At 50.1% G+C, this 16,246-nt stretch overlaps 1 protein-coding gene across 5 annotated transcripts in view; it reads left to right on the top strand.

Moving 5' to 3' along the window:
• DNMT3B (DNA methyltransferase 3 beta) overlaps nucleotides 1-13,711 on the top strand; it is a 42,449-nt gene extending 28,738 nt beyond the window's left edge. For 3 of the 5 annotated variants that reach the window (XM_080813375.1, XM_080813373.1, XM_080813374.1), the window contains 13 exons: nucleotides 535-660; nucleotides 811-855; nucleotides 2,240-2,319; nucleotides 2,629-2,741; nucleotides 3,164-3,347; nucleotides 3,945-4,029; nucleotides 5,012-5,157; nucleotides 5,614-5,704; nucleotides 6,001-6,149; nucleotides 6,887-6,972; nucleotides 9,558-9,627; nucleotides 10,370-10,488; nucleotides 12,077-13,711. In XM_080813375.1, the coding sequence (XP_080669501.1) occupies nucleotides 535-660; nucleotides 811-855; nucleotides 2,240-2,319; nucleotides 2,629-2,741; nucleotides 3,164-3,347; nucleotides 3,945-4,029; nucleotides 5,012-5,157; nucleotides 5,614-5,704; nucleotides 6,001-6,149; nucleotides 6,887-6,972; nucleotides 9,558-9,627; nucleotides 10,370-10,488; nucleotides 12,077-12,218 (1,436 nt within the window). In that variant the 3' untranslated portion in view covers nucleotides 12,219-13,711. The remainder of the gene's footprint in view (nucleotides 1-534; nucleotides 661-810; nucleotides 856-2,239; nucleotides 2,320-2,628; nucleotides 2,742-3,163; nucleotides 3,348-3,944; nucleotides 4,030-5,011; nucleotides 5,158-5,613; nucleotides 5,705-6,000; nucleotides 6,150-6,886; nucleotides 6,973-9,557; nucleotides 9,628-10,369; nucleotides 10,489-12,076) is intronic. The other 2 variants (XM_080813377.1, XM_080813376.1) reach the window with 1 other exon arrangement.
• Nucleotides 13,712-16,246: the final 2,535 nt, after the last annotated feature.

Here is a 16,246-nt window from a genome sequence, read left to right as displayed (position 1 = left end):
GTTGAAAGTTAAAATTTTTAGAGCAGTTTTCAAATGTATTATTTTGACACCGAGGATTGCTCAGTTTTTATGCTGTTTTCATTAGAAATATTAGATGATAATATTTTTATAGATGGCCCAAGTTCCCAATGAACCAGTTGATTGGCTCCACTTGTTTTTTAGCGTATTTCCAGATTAAAGGTGAAATGGCGTCACTCAGGTACACAAGTCAGATCTAGTGCTGAGTCAGTACATGTGGCTGTACTCTGTGCTGGCATCAGAGACGAAGCTGGGTCTCATTTTCCTTGTGCTGGATCTGGCACCCATTTCTGTTTTTCTGGCACCCATTGCTGTTTAAACCCCTATAAAAACATAGCGAAGAATTCTGAATTCTGTTCTCATCCGAGTTGCCCACAGAGGGGCTGTAGGACACGCAGTGTGGACCCATGTCATGGCCCAGGTGCCGGTGGGCAGCCAGGCATGGCATGGTTCTATCCCAGTCCCCTGATCCCCCCTGTACTGCTGCCCCGGCTGCCATCTCCTTACCTTTCACAGAGAATAAGACCAGAAGACGCACAGCTGATGACTCTGCTGCCTCCGACTACTGCCCCCCTCCCAAACGCCTAAAGACCAACTGCTACAACAATGGCAAAGACCGAGGAGAGGAGGACCAGAGTCGAGGTGACCATGGGCCAGTGAGGAGGCTGGCGGGGTCGATCTCACTTTCGGTCGGGGTGGACGTCAGGAAGGGCCATTCAGCAGGGGTGTGTGCCTGGCTGATGGAGGAAGCACCTCCCTGACTCCGTGCCACATCTGCTCTTTTCTCAACAGAACAAATGGCTTTGGATGTTAGCAACAACAAGAGTAATCTGGAAGGTAAGGGGCTCTTCCCTTAGTGGTCTCCCCTTCACGCCCTAGGTAGTGCTCAGGGTTGACCTTATAGCCTTAGCCTGCTTGCCCACCCTGCTGGAGTCTAAGCCAGTGCTGTGCCTTGGCCTCAGGTTGTGGTGGGCTCATCTTTGTTGCTGCATTTGATAGAATGCGTTGCCTGATTCTGCCCCTGTGAGTGAGCAAGGCAGTGGGGTTTGGGTAGTTTGGCCCAGAGAACCCCAAACCTGAAACCAGTATCTGTGGCGTCTTGGGTCTTCCCAGACAAGAACTGGAGCAGGCTTTGAGGTACAAGGCAGACACACACTTCACCACGGTCAGTCTCTCAAGCCAACTCTGGTCTGTTTGTCCTGGCTGGGAATTAGCCACTGGAATTGAAACACTGCCCAGAATGTATCAAACTGAATTCAGAATGTATGAGAACAAATGAACTCTCCCTGCTTCCTTAGACTGATGTCCTTTCATTAACAAATATTTATTGAGTGGTTATCTCAGCTCTGGGGAGGAAAACAACACAGCTCCTGATCCAGAGCACCCTGGGGAAAGCTCAGATTTGGAGCAGTTCCTCCTGTTGATTCTGGAAACCTTGACACATAATCCTTCCATTCCTCAAGACTCATCACCTATTTGTGCTGCCTGGCTGGGGATGCTTGGTCTCAGGCGTTTTTGTTTTTTAAAGATTTATTTATTTTAGAGAGCCACAGTGTAGGTAGGAGGAATCTCAAGCAGACTCTGCTGAGAGCAGAGCCCAGGGCATGGCTCAGTCCCCTGACTCAGAGATGACTGCCTGAGCCAAAACCAAGAGTCGCGTGCTTAACCCGACTCTACCACCCAGGCACCCAGCTTTCAGGCATCATAATGGCCCTGCCCACATGACCAGTGGTGTGAGTGAATCCTGGCCTGCTGGTGTGAGGGCAGGCTGGATGTCCTAATAGGAAGGTGAACCCTTGTTCTGAGTTAACGCATGGCTGTGTGTGGGGATGGTTGTAGGCAATTCTTACGAAGACAAAAGCAAATTGGCCTCACCGTAAATTTCCCAGGTTTCTCTTTAAAGAATCTCAAAGAGTTTCATACCACCCCTCCCAAGCAAGTCCCTGTGCTATCATGGCCTTGGCTCTTGAGTCCTGCCCCAAGTCTTCCAGCATGCCCAGGCCTCTCCCCGTGTTTGAGACCTCCTGGTTGGGGCTCCTGTTCCGGCCTCTCCCCATCTCTGGAACGAGGCTGGCAGCTTTGAAGCATTGCTGAAAGGAACAGAGTGTGAGGAACCCTTGTGATTTTGCTCGCTTGGAGTAACTGTTCAGAGTTCGATTCAAGGCTTCAGCCCTGGTGTTGGCTGTAAGTGCTGCCAGCTGCATCCCTGTCTTTCCTGCAGATAGCTGTCTGTCCTGTGGTCGGAAAAACCCCGTGTCTTTCCATCCTCTCTTTGAGGGGGGGCTCTGCCAGACGTGCCGGGTAAGTGTAGCCTGGCTCTGGGCTTTCCAGCCCCTTCCCTCAGCTCTACTGTACTTTCCCAGGAAAAAGCACCTGTGTGTCGCCTAGGGAAGACCCTAGTGAAGCTGTCCCCTCACCAAGGGCTGGCTGCTGCAGTAGCGAGGCCGTCCTGCAGGGGCTTGCAGACCCCAGCTGGTGGCCCTGGAAAGGGGCGCCAGAGCCACCCTATGATCTGTTCTGCGGCTGCGTGCGAGGGCCTCAGCCAACGAACAAGCGGGGCCTGGAGGTCCTTGGCCCCCAGTCTTACATGCACTTCTCTCTGGCTGCCAGGACCGCTTCCTCGAGCTCTTCTACATGTACGACGACGATGGCTACCAGTCCTATTGCACGGTGTGTTGTGAGGGCCGTGAGCTGCTGCTCTGTAGCAACACGAGCTGCTGCAGGTGAGCAGGGTGGGGCCGGTCCTGCAGCCCCGAGGGATCCCTGAGGAGATGGCTGGGCCCTGGTGAGGGGTCCGCAAGGCCGTGGTCCTTGTGTCCTTGACATAGACCTGGGGTGCACGGCTGGGCTGAAGAGTGATGGTCCCTGAGGGTGGGGAAGGCTTGCTGGAGGTCGGCCCACTCAGGGGTTGTGCTGGGGAGCTTTTCTGTGCACCAGCCTGTGGGTTGTGGGTGCACGCATCGATCCTCAAGGGACAGGTGGATGGGGCCTGATTCCCGACACTGTGCCTTCCAGCCCATGGAGAAGAGCACAAGAGACCCGAGAAGGTTCCAGGCTGCCTGTTGCCATCTTCAGGGGGCCTGTGGGGGTGGCAGGGGAACTGCCTGCTGACGGGGATGTCCTCTTCCCTTGCTGGTGGGCGCAGGTGCTTCTGCGTGGAGTGCCTGGAGGTGCTGGTGGGCACAGGCACTGCGGAGGACGCCAAGCTGCAGGAGCCGTGGAGCTGCTTCATGTGCCTCCCGCAGCGCTGTCACGGTGTCCTGCGGCGCCGCAAGGACTGGAACGTGCGTCTGCAGGCCTTCTTCACCAGCGACCCGGGGCTTGAATACGTAAGCCACATGGAACCCCCGCACCACCCACCCCCAGAGCTTCAGGGGTCTGGAGCACTCCGCAAGTCTGTTGACAAGAATTAATGGGAAAGATCCCTTGTACAGATGAGCATCCGAGAGCCGCAGACCTGGTCCCCTGTCCAGCTGTCAGACTTCTCCAGTGTTCCTCCTCCCTTCCTTCACGCCCTCTCACTATATGGATATTCCCGGGCCTGCTGCAGAAGTGGTTACAGAACTAACCAAGCCTTAGTCTTAGCGGAGGTGAAGAGGGAAGGGGAGCCTGAGACATAACACTGAAATCATGGTGGGAGTGGATTTTCCTGGGCTCCTGCCTGCAGTTCTAGGAGGGAGGCTCCAGGTCATTCCTGTGTAGGGCATTGTGTTTTTGTGTGTGTGAATCTGTATCAAAGTCGCAGTCTATGTCCACGTCTGAGGGAAGGATGGCCGTTCAGGCCTAGAGCTCTCCAGGGGATCCCAGCTAGGAAGTTGCAGAGCCACAGGGTTTGTGACTCAGAGGAAGGTCAGCCCTGCCCTCCCAGAGGCTGAGTTTCACCCCCTCCACCGTGACTTCCATGACCTCCTTCTTTAACCTGGCAGGAAGCCCCCAAGTTATACCCTGCGATTCCCGCAGCCCGAAGGCGGCCCATTCGAGTCTTGTCCCTGTTTGATGGAATTGCAACAGGTGAGTTTGGAGTTTACCTAGGGATGCTCACCTGCTCCAGGTGTCCTGTCATCAGTGCCAAGAAAGACCCCTGGGATGACCTGTTGGTCACTTTGAGAAAACCGGGGGCTCCTTGTTTCTCTCCTCAAACCTTTCTACCATTTCACCTACTGGGCCTCCTTTGGGCCTTTTTAAGGGCAGGTATATCTTAGCTGTGTTGGCATTATATATTATGTGCAGGTATCTTAGAAAATGATTTTCCCGTTCCATGAGGTTATATCTGTTGGAGCTGAATTGGGCAGGTCCTGATACCTCCTCTCTTGGCTCCCTCCCATTTCCCTCAGCTTGCCCAGGGCCCGAGGAAGCATGGCCAGCATGCTTGCTGCCTCTGCGGGACTTGTCTGATCAAACTCATTGAATCCCAAAAGCTGCCCTATGATGTATTGTCAGGAACATCTCTATGCCCAGAGGAGGGAGCGGTAGAAATGAGCTGTTTGCATCATTTGTACTTAATGTGTGTACTTTGGTGTCCAGAATCCTAAATCATTGGCAGCTTTTAATGACTCCCCCAGGTCTTTATTTTGTGGTCCCCAACTCTTTTTAGGTCTTTAAGACTATCTGTATTGGTGCAGATCACGCCTAGTGGAACTGGGCCTTGGCTCTGCCACCAGGCCTTGAGGTTGTTTCTAAACATGGTTTTAGTGCAGATTCCTGTCTGTGTGTCTGTGTTTGACTGTGCTAGGTGGTAGGTGCTGGGGTCCCGGCTATGTGCCTGTCCATTTCAGTAGGTCCTGCGGTGGGCTGTGCCACTTAACCTACATATTTTCTTCATGAAACTCACCATCCAGGGAGCCTGGTGTAGCCAGCGTGAAGTCTCTGTGGCATCCGCGTGGGTTTCCTCCAGGACCATCATGTCCTTGCTGGAGATGGTTTAGAATCACTGGAGGGAGGGTGCCCGGGGAGGACAACCCTGATGCACTTCCTGTCCCCTGACACCCTATAGGTTACTTGGTCCTCAAAGAACTGGGCATCAAAGTGGAGAAGTACGTCGCCTCTGAGGTGTGCGAAGAATCCATTGCTGTTGGAACTGTGAAGCATGAGGGCAACATCAAATATGTGAATGATGTCAGGAACATCACGAAGAGAAATGTGAGGGCAGCCTGCACCCCTGTTGGGCTCTGCCCTACCCACCCCTTCTTCCTCCTCCATGCCGTCAGCCTCACACATCCTCATGCCCATATGGTTCCCTGTCCAGGGCCCAGGGCCCTGGTAGAAGAGTGAACCAGGGATTGCATCGAGCTGTGGTGCCAAGACCCACAAGTTGGCAAATCATTCAAAATGATTTAGATCTTTGGAAATCTGGGGCATTGGGTTGTCTTGGGTGAGAAGTGGAGTTGGGAGACTTAACTGACAAAGTGAGATTTCTAGGAGTGAGTTTTCTTTTTTTCTTTGCAGTAGGGTTCACACCAAACACGGATATCAAACCCATAACCCTGAGATTGAGAGTTGTGTACTCCACCAACTGAGCCAGCCAAGCACCCTAGAAAAACCCTAGGGTTTTTTCATCCTCACCCCCCACTGAGAGTGACTATTTTTCTCTCACAGATTGAAGAATGGGGCCCCTTTGACTTGGTGATTGGTGGAAGCCCATGCAATGATCTCTCCAATGTGAACCCTGCCAGGAAAGGCCTGTATGGTGAGCATCCCTAAGCGACCCTCTGTCACCTGAGTGCTGAGAAGGACTGGTCTCAGGAGGAACTGTTGTCTGGCCAACTTTATGTATGTTTTATGTCCTCTCCTCAGAGATAGTATAGTAATGAATTACTGCCATGCTGATGCCTGTGTCCTTAGTCCTTCCAGAGTAGTGCAGGTAGAAGGGGACTGTATGGTGTCGGCTCTAGTCAGGCAATCACTGGGAACCCACTGGTGTTCGTATGCACGGGTGGGCTGAGGAATTTGAACCTGCCTCCGCCATCTTCTTTTGTGGCTTAGAGGGCACAGGCCGCCTCTTCTTTGAGTTCTACCACCTGCTGAACTACACACGCCCCAAGGAGGGAGACGACCGGCCCTTTTTCTGGATGTTTGAGAACGTGGTAGCCATGAAGGTTGGCGACAAGAGGGACATCTCTCGTTTCCTGGAGGTGAGGGCACCTAGGGTCCGGATTGTTGAGGCAACATGGAGGGAACACCCTGTTGGCATTGGGGATTGGTTGGGTGTTTCTGCTTTTGGGAGTGATACTGGGTTCTTAGGAGGGGACGCGGCTTAATCCAAAACTAACGGAGTCATGTGGGTGATTCTTTTTTAGTGCATGGAAAACATTTGATCTCTAACCTCACCCAGACCCCCTGAAGTCAGATGATGAAATCATCTACTTTTGGGGGCCTCAGGAGATTTGACTAAACTTTGTTTACTCCAGGGAGTTTTTTCTCATCCCTTTTCTGAGAACTGCTGCTTTAGGGGCTACAGTCGCTTCATGATGAAACATTATCATCAAGCATTATAGTAAATGCTTTTTATTCACTTCATTTTATTCAAAACTCTGCCGCCTACATTTTTTCTGTAGGAGAGGTTATAGAACTGGCCAGTTTCCTCACGCTTTATGAACCTGGCAGAATGGTGACAGAAGCTGTGTTTTGTTAGCTCTGCATTGCTGCAGCCAGGAACCCCCAGCTTGGCAGATGCCAATTTTGAGCTTCCTTTCCTGCCAGAGTTCTTGATGGGGAATTGGTCTGTCTGCTGGCTGTCGGAACCATGCTGCTTCTATAGCTGGGGTGCTGGTGGGGGGTGCCTGTCACCTACCCAGGTCAGACCCCACTCCAGCTGGCTCCACATGAGTTCTGATATGGGCTCCCACCGGCTGTCCCCCCCTCTCTGCAGTGTAACCCAGTGATGATTGATGCCATCAAAGTGTCTGCTGCTCACAGGGCCCGCTACTTCTGGGGCAACCTGCCGGGAATGAACAGGTAACAAGGGGCTCAAGGTGGGACAGGTAACAGACAAGTTCAGTATAACTAACGATGTGAGACCGAACTTTGAACTCTTGTAACTCAGAGACCTATTCAACCCTTCTAGAAAACACTGGCTCTGCTGAGAAATGTCCCCACCTGGGATTCAGACCTGGGATTCAATCCCTGGTGCCACGTTTGAAGCATTTTTGAGAAGCGTGGCACGGACCTAGAAATCTGAGGCTGGGATTAGTCTCCTCTGACTTATTTCCACTCTGCCCACAGGACAGGTTCTTAAAAGGGCCTGGTGCTCAAACAGCGCGTACTGAGTGCTGATGCTTCCGTATCCTACCTCTTCAGTTACTATCCTGTTGGGAAATGCAAGTCCATGGTTAGACGAAGTGAGCCCCGTTGGCGACCAAACCAGTGGCAGAGCTAAAATAACCTGTCCCCTTGGATTTCCTTAACCAAGAGCTTTTCCCAACTTTACTAGTCTTTTTCATGTTGAAAGCCACAGAGTAAGTGGCTTTGCTGAAGATTCATTATCTCCTCCATGTGGTTTCCAGGGGAACAACCTGCTAATTAAGATAGAAAATATGATGGTAATATGACATCCAAGACTTGCAAATTGCGAATTAAGCTTAAAAAAATTTTTTTTCCTTTAGAAGAAAGTGCTGGAAGCATAATAACTTTCAGGCATTTAGCAAAGTGTGAACAGAGGGGAGAAGTTGCTAGAATAGATAGTAGGATTTCTCTTGGGTATGTTGCATTTTTATTTGGCTAATTAGCCAGTGAAATGGAAAATGTTCATGTCGGATGAAGAGGGCTCTTCGCTCAGCAGTCGAGCTCTCCCACTGTGCCAGGCATTGCTGTATGTGCTGCCAGCTTAGTGCTGAACACATGAGATGTCAGTCTTGGCTCTGATGGAGTTGACATGCTAATGGGGGATGGGTAGCAAAGATAGTACATTTCATGGTCCTGGCTGGAGGTGGGGGCATTGAAGGAATTGATGGGGAGGCTGCTTATTCTGGCAGGGCCTTTAAGGGAGGGAATGGAGCCATGCAGTTGTTTGAGGGAAGAATGAACATTCCAGCAGAAGGAATAGGGAAAGGGGCGATGGTGAACAGTGAATTGGAAGAGCAGCTCAGAGAATGGTGTTGCAGAGTGGCCCAGAGTGCTGGGACAATAAGGCAGAGGCCTTGAGTATGGGCCAAATTGTGTGGCACTTGAGAGTCATTGCATGGGAACGCATGAGCCATTTAGGTGAGAGATACATCTCGGGTTCGTGGTAATTGCTCATAGGAGGATAGACAAGAGCAAGATGAGGGCAGCAGTGGGGAGACCAGTGAGGGTGGGTTTTCAGAGGAGGACCCCAGGAGGCACCATATATATATTCATACCCAGCACAATGCAAGCGTGGGTCTCTGGGGGCTTGGCAGCTCATGAGTTCTGTGGAATTTAGCAGGAGGGATCAGATTGTAGGTAATGTCAGCGTAGGAGTAACAGGATTTGCTGATGTCTTGAGTGTAGAGTATCCAATGAAAGTCGTGTGCAGAGCCTCCAGAGCATTCTGTCTTGAGTTATTAGTGGCTATAGCTGGGCCCTGCAGGCTTGAGGATGGGTGACCCAACCATCACTGGGTCACAGACCCACATACGGCTCTCTGACCCAGTGCCTAGGTTGTGTAGGTCTCAGTCCTACAGTCAGCACACTTAGGGCTGTGCTCTGTCCCCCAGCTCCTTTGGGTTCATGGAAGAGTCAAGATTCGGGGTAGGCAGGCATTTAGTCTGGAAGGTAAGGTCAGGAAAATCTGACAGAATCTAGGGGAATGGTTTGGGTGATTCAGTGGCCTCTCTTTTGGGCATCATTAGTTCTTAATCTGATTTCCCTTTGGCCTTGAAGTTCCTTACATAGGGGTTGCTGTGGTGTTCATCATCTCAGTATATTCAGTCTTTCTGTTGACTTTTCTCCTCTGGAACACTTAACCACTCAAGTTCTAGCCCTTTGCCTTCTCAGGCATCTGTCTGCCTCTCTGCGTTTGCAGGTTTCAATAGTGAAAGTGATAAAGATTATTGTTATCATCAACCATCTCTTGTCCTTACCTGTACCTCCTGTCAGCCCTGAAACTGCCCAGAGGCTGCCTCACCAGCCATAAACCACCAGATCATGGGTTTCATGTGCTGGTAGCAGCAGGTAGATCGCAAAGCCCTAAACTCCTGAGGCCCAGAGAGGCAGCCTGGCTTGCTTGGGTCACTCAGTCAGTGAGCAGTGGGGCCAGACTGGTGGGAACTCCTGACTCCTAGTGTGCTTTCCTTCATCCTATTCTCTTTGCAGGAAGGCTCTGACTAATATTAAAATTTGAGAAGGGCGAGCTTTTCCTTCTGGACATTGGGCTGTCCCCTCAAGGGGCTAGTCTGTCCCTGGCTTTGGTACATAGTCTTGTGTTCTTGCCAGGCTCATTTCTTACCAGGTAATTATAACAAGGTCACTGCCAGAGCACATTTTGCAGTCTTCGTCCCTCACACATTCCCACTTTGGGAAGTGCTTAGCCGAGGCCTCTTTATAGTTGGTAGAAGAAAGTAATGGGTTTTGGATGTCCCCAGGCCCGTGATAGCATCAAAGAATGATAAACTCGAGCTACAGGACTGCTTGGAGTTCAATAGGACAGCAAAGGTAAGATGTGCTAACAAATGGTCTCTGGAAATGCACTTGGTGACCTCCAAGCGAGGACTTGACCTTGGTGTCCAGTTTGTTCCTACCCCGCCTCCCCACAATTCCCTGGTGTTGGTCCTCTTTCCCCACTTAATTGTTCCGTCCCATCTTAAAGCAAAGGCACAGAGTAGGAGAGGTTCACAAATAAGCACTTGGTACACAAATAAGCACTCTGAGAAAAGCTGACTAGACTTTCCAGTTGCAGATGCAGAACTTCGTAGAGACACAGATAACTGCAACTCTTCCCAGTAACAAATGAGTAATCTTACTTTGCCACAAAAATTCTGTACTATTATAATTATATGAAGACCTCCATAACCTTATGTTTATATCAGGCTAGGTTCCATTCATTCAAAATCCAGGGGCCATCCTCAAAATCTGGGTGGGTTTTTAACTTTTGCTTAATCCTGCCTGATGAATAACTGGTGTTTTCTTGGCCCCCATGTGATCTCATTTATGGTCACTTTTTTATCTGTTGTTCTCTGTGAGGCTGGTCCTTCCTGTTCATTAACTTCTTGGTGTCCGTGGGAAGCACAAAATGTTCTCGCTTCCAGCTCTCCTTCTCTGATTCCCTCTGTGAGCCTGCCTCCCTCTCTTCCCCCACCTGCCCTCCCTCCTCCATCTTCCCTAGGTGCTTACAAGCTTTGACTTGACCTAGACCCTCCATCCTGTGCTCACTCCATGATGTCGTTTTGTTCTCCAGTTAAAGAAAGTACAGACAATAACCACCAAGTCGAACTCGATCAGACAGGGGAAAAACCAACTTTTCCCTGTTGTCATGAATGGCAAAGAAGATGTTTTGTGGTGCACTGAGCTAGAAAGGTGAGCAGGGCTGCACGTGAAGAGGGAAATCTCACAGGCAGAGAGAAAGGGGAAGAACTTGTGGTTAAGGCACAGCATAAATGGGCAGGTGTTTGCCTTAATTCTGCATGGTCTCACTGACCTATGTTGGTGGGGCTGGGAGTAATACTTTTTCAGACTTAGTGGTGAGTTTCCTGGTAGAAATGGCAGAAGGGTGGTGGTGGTGAGGAATCTGAAACATGAGGTCATTAGACCACACCATCTCTGTTTCTGCTGTGCTGCCCTGGCATTTTACGTGCCCCAGCCTGCTGGGCCTCCAGGGCATATGAGGAACCAGGTAAAGAAAACCCAACTGACTTGCCCATTGGCCTTTTCTCAGGAGATTCCCTCCACCAGGTTGCTGGTCTAAAGCTGGTTCCTACTTAGCCAAAAAGTCTGTCGTCGTCTTCCATTTATTTGGCTAAGTTTGTAGGTTAATTGTTTTGCTTCAAAGAACCAGCTGTTGGATTTCAGTTCTTTTTTCCTTCTGTTTTTCCTGTTTATTTTGTTCTTATTGTTAGAAATGTAGAAAGGGCTATGAATATTCCGCTTTACATTTTTGGCTGCATCTCAAAGGATTTGATAGAATATTTTCATTCCAGATACTTCAGTCCTGCAACTGGTTTTATATCTTTAACAATAGTTATCTAGTCTGAAGGTTAACTTCTGATTCATTGAAAAAAGCTGTTGGATAACCTTGCACATTCATCTCGTGGGTTATTCTGTATTTTGAGACCTAAGCCTTACATGCTGGGCTGGCCCTGTGATACTAGGTGGGTGCCTAGTGGAGTGGGTGCCCACTTACAGGCACTATATAGGCCTAAGGTGTTACATCTTTGGTATGTTTCTTAACACCCATTCCGCCATTGGCCCATTGGTGTACTTTTTAGTATTAGATTGTAACCCCGGGAAAGACTGAGGTTTCCCTCAGACTGGTGTATCTGAAGCCTCTAAACAGGCCTGGTAGAATCCCATAGAGGAAGCTCTTGGTATATTTGGTTTCCATCTGCCATTAAGTCCAGCTTGGCCCTTGATCTAACAACTGGCTTTTAAGAGGGAAAGAAAATGCAGGACATTTCAGTGTTCTTAGGTTAATTATCTGAGCATCTGATGATCCATTTCTGCCAGTGTCCTTATTTCTCAAGGAAATTCCCTTTCCTTCTCTTGTGGTTTGAAGGCAGGTACATTATCTGTCTGCTTGCTGTCTGGCTTCCTTGGCATTCATTCATTCACTCACTCACATGGGAAAGGTCCACTGAGCACCAGCTATGTGTCAGGAGCACAGTGCTAGTGCTTGGGAATGCACGCAGCAGGCATCCTCCTAGAGGAACCGTGCCCTCTGTGAGGGCACCGTCATTCGTGTTCTGAAGAACTGGTTGATATGACCTTGAGGGTCAACGAGGGCTCATGGGAAGGCCTGGTTGGCCTGATGGGAAGTATGGGACATAGGGCAGAAAGAGCAGTGCCACGCTGTTCGTGTGAGACTCTCCCTGAGGCAGTAAGCATGCTGGAAGGGGCACTTCTGACTCCCTGTCTTTTTATTCTGGTGCCCATCCCCCCCACCCACCAGGATCTTCGGCTTTCCTGTACACTACACGGATGTGTCCAACATGGGCCGTGGTGCCCGCCAGAAGCTGCTTGGGAGGTCCTGGAGTGTGCCTGTCATCCGACACCTCTTCGCCCCCCTGAAGGACTACTTTGCCTGTGAATAGCCCTCCCAGGCACCCTGAGCCCAGGAGCACTGGGGCTTCTGGGGTAGAGCCAGCACCCAGTAGGTACAGCCCACGCTCTACCCTTCCCCTGCTCAGCCACAGTGGGGTCACGCCACACAACCTTGGCAGGAGCAGAGCCACGTGACCCCCTCCTGGCAGGGGGAGCCCGAGGTGCTGCCACCTCCTTGTGCACAATTCAGATCCAGCCGCTAGGAGCGGCCAAACACGGTGCTCATTTTGTCTTCTCTGAAAACTTTTAAAACTTGAAGTAGGTAGTAAGATGGCTTTTTTTTCCCTCCTGGGTTTACCGCTCAGAGAAACAATGGCTAAAGTACCAAAACCACAGTGCCGACAGCTCTCCAATACTCAGGTTAATGCTGAAAAATCACCCGAGACAGTTACTGGTAAGGCTTTGATTTTTTTTTTTTTTTTTAATAAATCATCTGTGGCTCCCTATTTCCAGGAGCACGCAGTGGTAGACATGTAGCTGAGGGACATTTTAAGGGCCCTGGGTGTGTTTCTTCTCCAGGGCTAGCAGAAGAGGAAAGGATGCCTGTCTGTCTTGAATTTTACCCAGCACATTCCCTTGGCCTCATTGTAAAGGGCTGGGACCTGCTGTCAGGGTCCATGTAGAGTATTTTCCATAATGATGATGATGTCAGCAGGGATGACCTCATCATCACATTCAGGGCTATTCCTCCCCCTGCACCCCCCCCCACCCCAAACAACAAACCCAAGGGGACAGCCACCCTTCACTAAATCCCCTCCAAGTGACTACAGTAGAACCCTCCAGGTTGCTCAGGAAGGGATGGGCTGGGTTATCCGCTGCTGTGTACCGTGCAGACAGGTATGGCTTTGCTCCTCTCCCTCTGTCTGACCCGTGTGAAGGGAGCAAAGGAGGAGGCTTAGGGAAGGCATCCCCTCCACCCCCAGAATGCACCCTCCAGACTACTCTGTAGGCACAGGTCCCCAAATGAGAAGTAGGATGCCCCGAAACCTCAGCCTTTTGCTAAACTGAGCAGCAGTGACAGCTGGGGCAGAAGCACATTCCCCGCCCTTTCCCCTCATCTCAGAGATTGCAGGGGGAAAACTGCAATAAAAAAGCTCGATCTTCCCTCCAGAGATTTTAAAGTCCTTTTGTATCCCATGAGAAGTTTTTAGTGGGGGATGGGAGGTCGGGCAAGCTGCATTTCAGAAATGCTGTCATAATGGTTTTTAACAACTTTTACTCTTTTTACTGGTGCTATTTTGTAGAATCAGGAACAACATTGACAGGTTTTGTGGGAATTTTTTATACACTTTTTTTTAAAATCACAGACTTATATTTTTATGTTTTTAACATTTTCATAAATTTTTTTTTGTAACTGGAGCCACATAACAAGTATGGGGAAAAATTGTGCCTTGTTTCAACAGTTTTGCTAATTTTTAGGCTGAAAGATGACAGATGCCTAGAGTTTACCTTATGTTGAATTAAAATCAGTATTTCTCTAACAGTCTGGTGTCCCTTCTTTCCAGGTCAGATGGGTGGGATGTTGGGGAGGGCCTGGTGAAGTGGAAAGGTGGGAGTTCAAGTTGGTCATTGGTTCGTGCAGCAAGCACGGTGCAGGAAATACCGGTGTGATCCCGTGGAGTGGTCTGGAACACTGGTCCCCAAACTCCGGTGTACCAGCTTCCTCTGTGAGGCTCATTAAAGTGGAGATTTCTGGGCCCCAACTTGAGTTTCTGATTGATTCATTGTCTTGTGTAAAACCCAAGAATTCTGTGCTGCTGGGCTAGTGAATCAGTTTCTAAACCTTGGTTCTCAAAACAAGGGACTGGAGCTTTTGAGTTCATGTAAAGGCTTAAGGTTTGGGACAGCCACCTGACAACACTCTTGGGGAGCTGATCCAGATGGTTGATGACTCAAGAATCCCAGGGCTGTTTTCCCCAGTTCTTCATGCCTTTGGATGCCCTTGCATCTGGTTGCCTTGCTCCGAAGTTGTCCTGTCTCTGTCCAGTAACTGGACTGGCTGGGGTGGGCCCCATGATTCCAGCCTAGCTGCTTGTGGCCACAGCTCTTTGGAGTGTTTACCCATTGCTCTGTAGTTTACCTGGTCCGGTTAGCCTTGTGTCCCAATCCCCCCAGCCCATCCTGCCATAATCCCATCACTAGATCTAGCTTTTGGTTAGGGATCAGGAGCCAGTGAAGATCCCCATGCCTCTTCACTCATTTTGGTCAGCTGGTGCATGCGGAGGGAAAATTGTGGGGGAAAGAATGCCCATGCAATGCATCAATTGGATGTGGGCAACTGTGTGAGCCTCTCAGTCCCTTCAAATGGAAGAAAGGCTCTCGTTCTGGCCACTGCCATGGCTCTAGTTGTGTGGCTTACTAAGGTAAATGTTGGAGAGGTGAATGAAAAGTGTTGTCGCCATGGTGAGAGCTTCGGCAATTAGCAGGTGGCCTGGCACTTCTCTGAGGTGTTGGGGTCCCTGGGGCCTCTGCTGCCCTATTAAGCCATCTTGTATACAGTGCTGCACAGAATACCAGCACAGGATGAGACAAAATAAACAGCCCCGGCCTCGAAACCCCAAGGGCACGGGTGGACTGCCCCTGCAGGTAAGGGGCTCTTGGGTTGGCCCAGTCTGTCTAGACAGACTGCCAGTGGCAGGCTGCGGGTGGGCTTTGGAGGGGCAGCTGTTTGTGCAAGATGGGGGGTTCTGTTTGGATTTGCATGGTCTCAGGCACAGTGGCAAGGGGAGGACATGAAGAACGTTCTGATCTTGGGATTGGAGTTAGACCTTGTGTCAGTCATGTGTAGGCCTTTTCTGAAGCAGTCTTCCAGTTGCCTGGGGCTCTAGCCAGGAAGATTACATCTCTAACAGGTAAGGACTATAAATCTACTTTCTCCCTAGGGCTGCTGTGAAGGTTCAAGGGCATGATGTGCACATGCAGTAAGCCCTTACAGGTCCTGGGTGGTATTGTGATGACAAATCCAGTATTAGTCAATACAGTGTTAATCCCTGGGTGTCGGTAGTGGTGGTGACATCCAATAATTATTTGTCTAATAAAATCTTAAAAAAGAAGGGCAGGGCAGTAACCTCCCAGGTGTTTCCCAGTAGCTGGGCTGATGACACCACCTGTAGTGACAACAGTATTTGGTGTGTTCCTCACTGCCTTGTCCCCAACATCGTGTTGTGGTCCCCTGGTCCTTGTTAGGGAGAGCAGATGGGGGTGGTTTTGGCATCTGCCACCCCAAAGGCCTGCTGAAGGGATCTTGGAGGGACAGGTTCACAGCTGTTTGGTGGTGGGGGAAGTGCCCACTAGAGAGGGTCTCTTACCTGACTTCATTCCCTCAGGTTTTCCAGCCAACTGCTTCCTGAGTGATAACTGTTCAATCCCTGCACCTGGTCCTTGATGACTGCAGTGTGACCAGGTGTCTACCCTGTCTTCACGCACTCCTGACTTGTGACCTTGGTGTTGCTCCGTGTACTCTGGGTGCCTCAGTTTGACAAAGTGTGAAAAAGGTGATGATAACCTTGCAGGGCTGATTTTGGATCGAATGATCAAGGCATGTGAGACATGTGGCAGAGTACTTGTGGGTAGCAAGCATTGGGTAAAGGGCAGCTGCTTTGTTACTGTTGGAGAAGCTTCCTAGCAACCCCGAAGTGAGGCCCTGATTGCTCTGATTACCCGGAAGGGAACTAAGACTAAGAGGTCCCATAACTGACCCAAGGCCACACAACCAGAGGCGAAGGAGTTGGAGTCTGTTCTGTGAAGCCACAGTAGCCTGCTATTTCTTCTTGGTCCCACCGGCACCTGTTTACTTTTGGTGCGTGTGTTTGTGTTTTGTTTGTTGTTTTGCTGGAGCTTGAAATTATCTGCTGCACTTGGCAGCCCAGAGTACAATTTGCCTACCTTCCTTGCTTCTTTCCCTAATTACCTTCTTCCAGCCTACTTCCTCTAACCCTTTCTTCCCTCCTTTCTGCTTTTGCTCCTTTCTTCCTTCTTTCTGTTTAACTGTACTGATTCCTTAAATTTTTTTTTAAAA

Source organism: Martes martes (assembly GCF_963455335.1).
Source record: "Martes martes genome assembly, chromosome: 9".
Lineage (NCBI taxonomy): Eukaryota > Metazoa > Chordata > Mammalia > Carnivora > Mustelidae > Martes > Martes martes.
The sequence above is the reverse complement of the archived record's forward strand: the minus strand, read 5'-3'. Positions and strand labels throughout refer to the sequence as shown.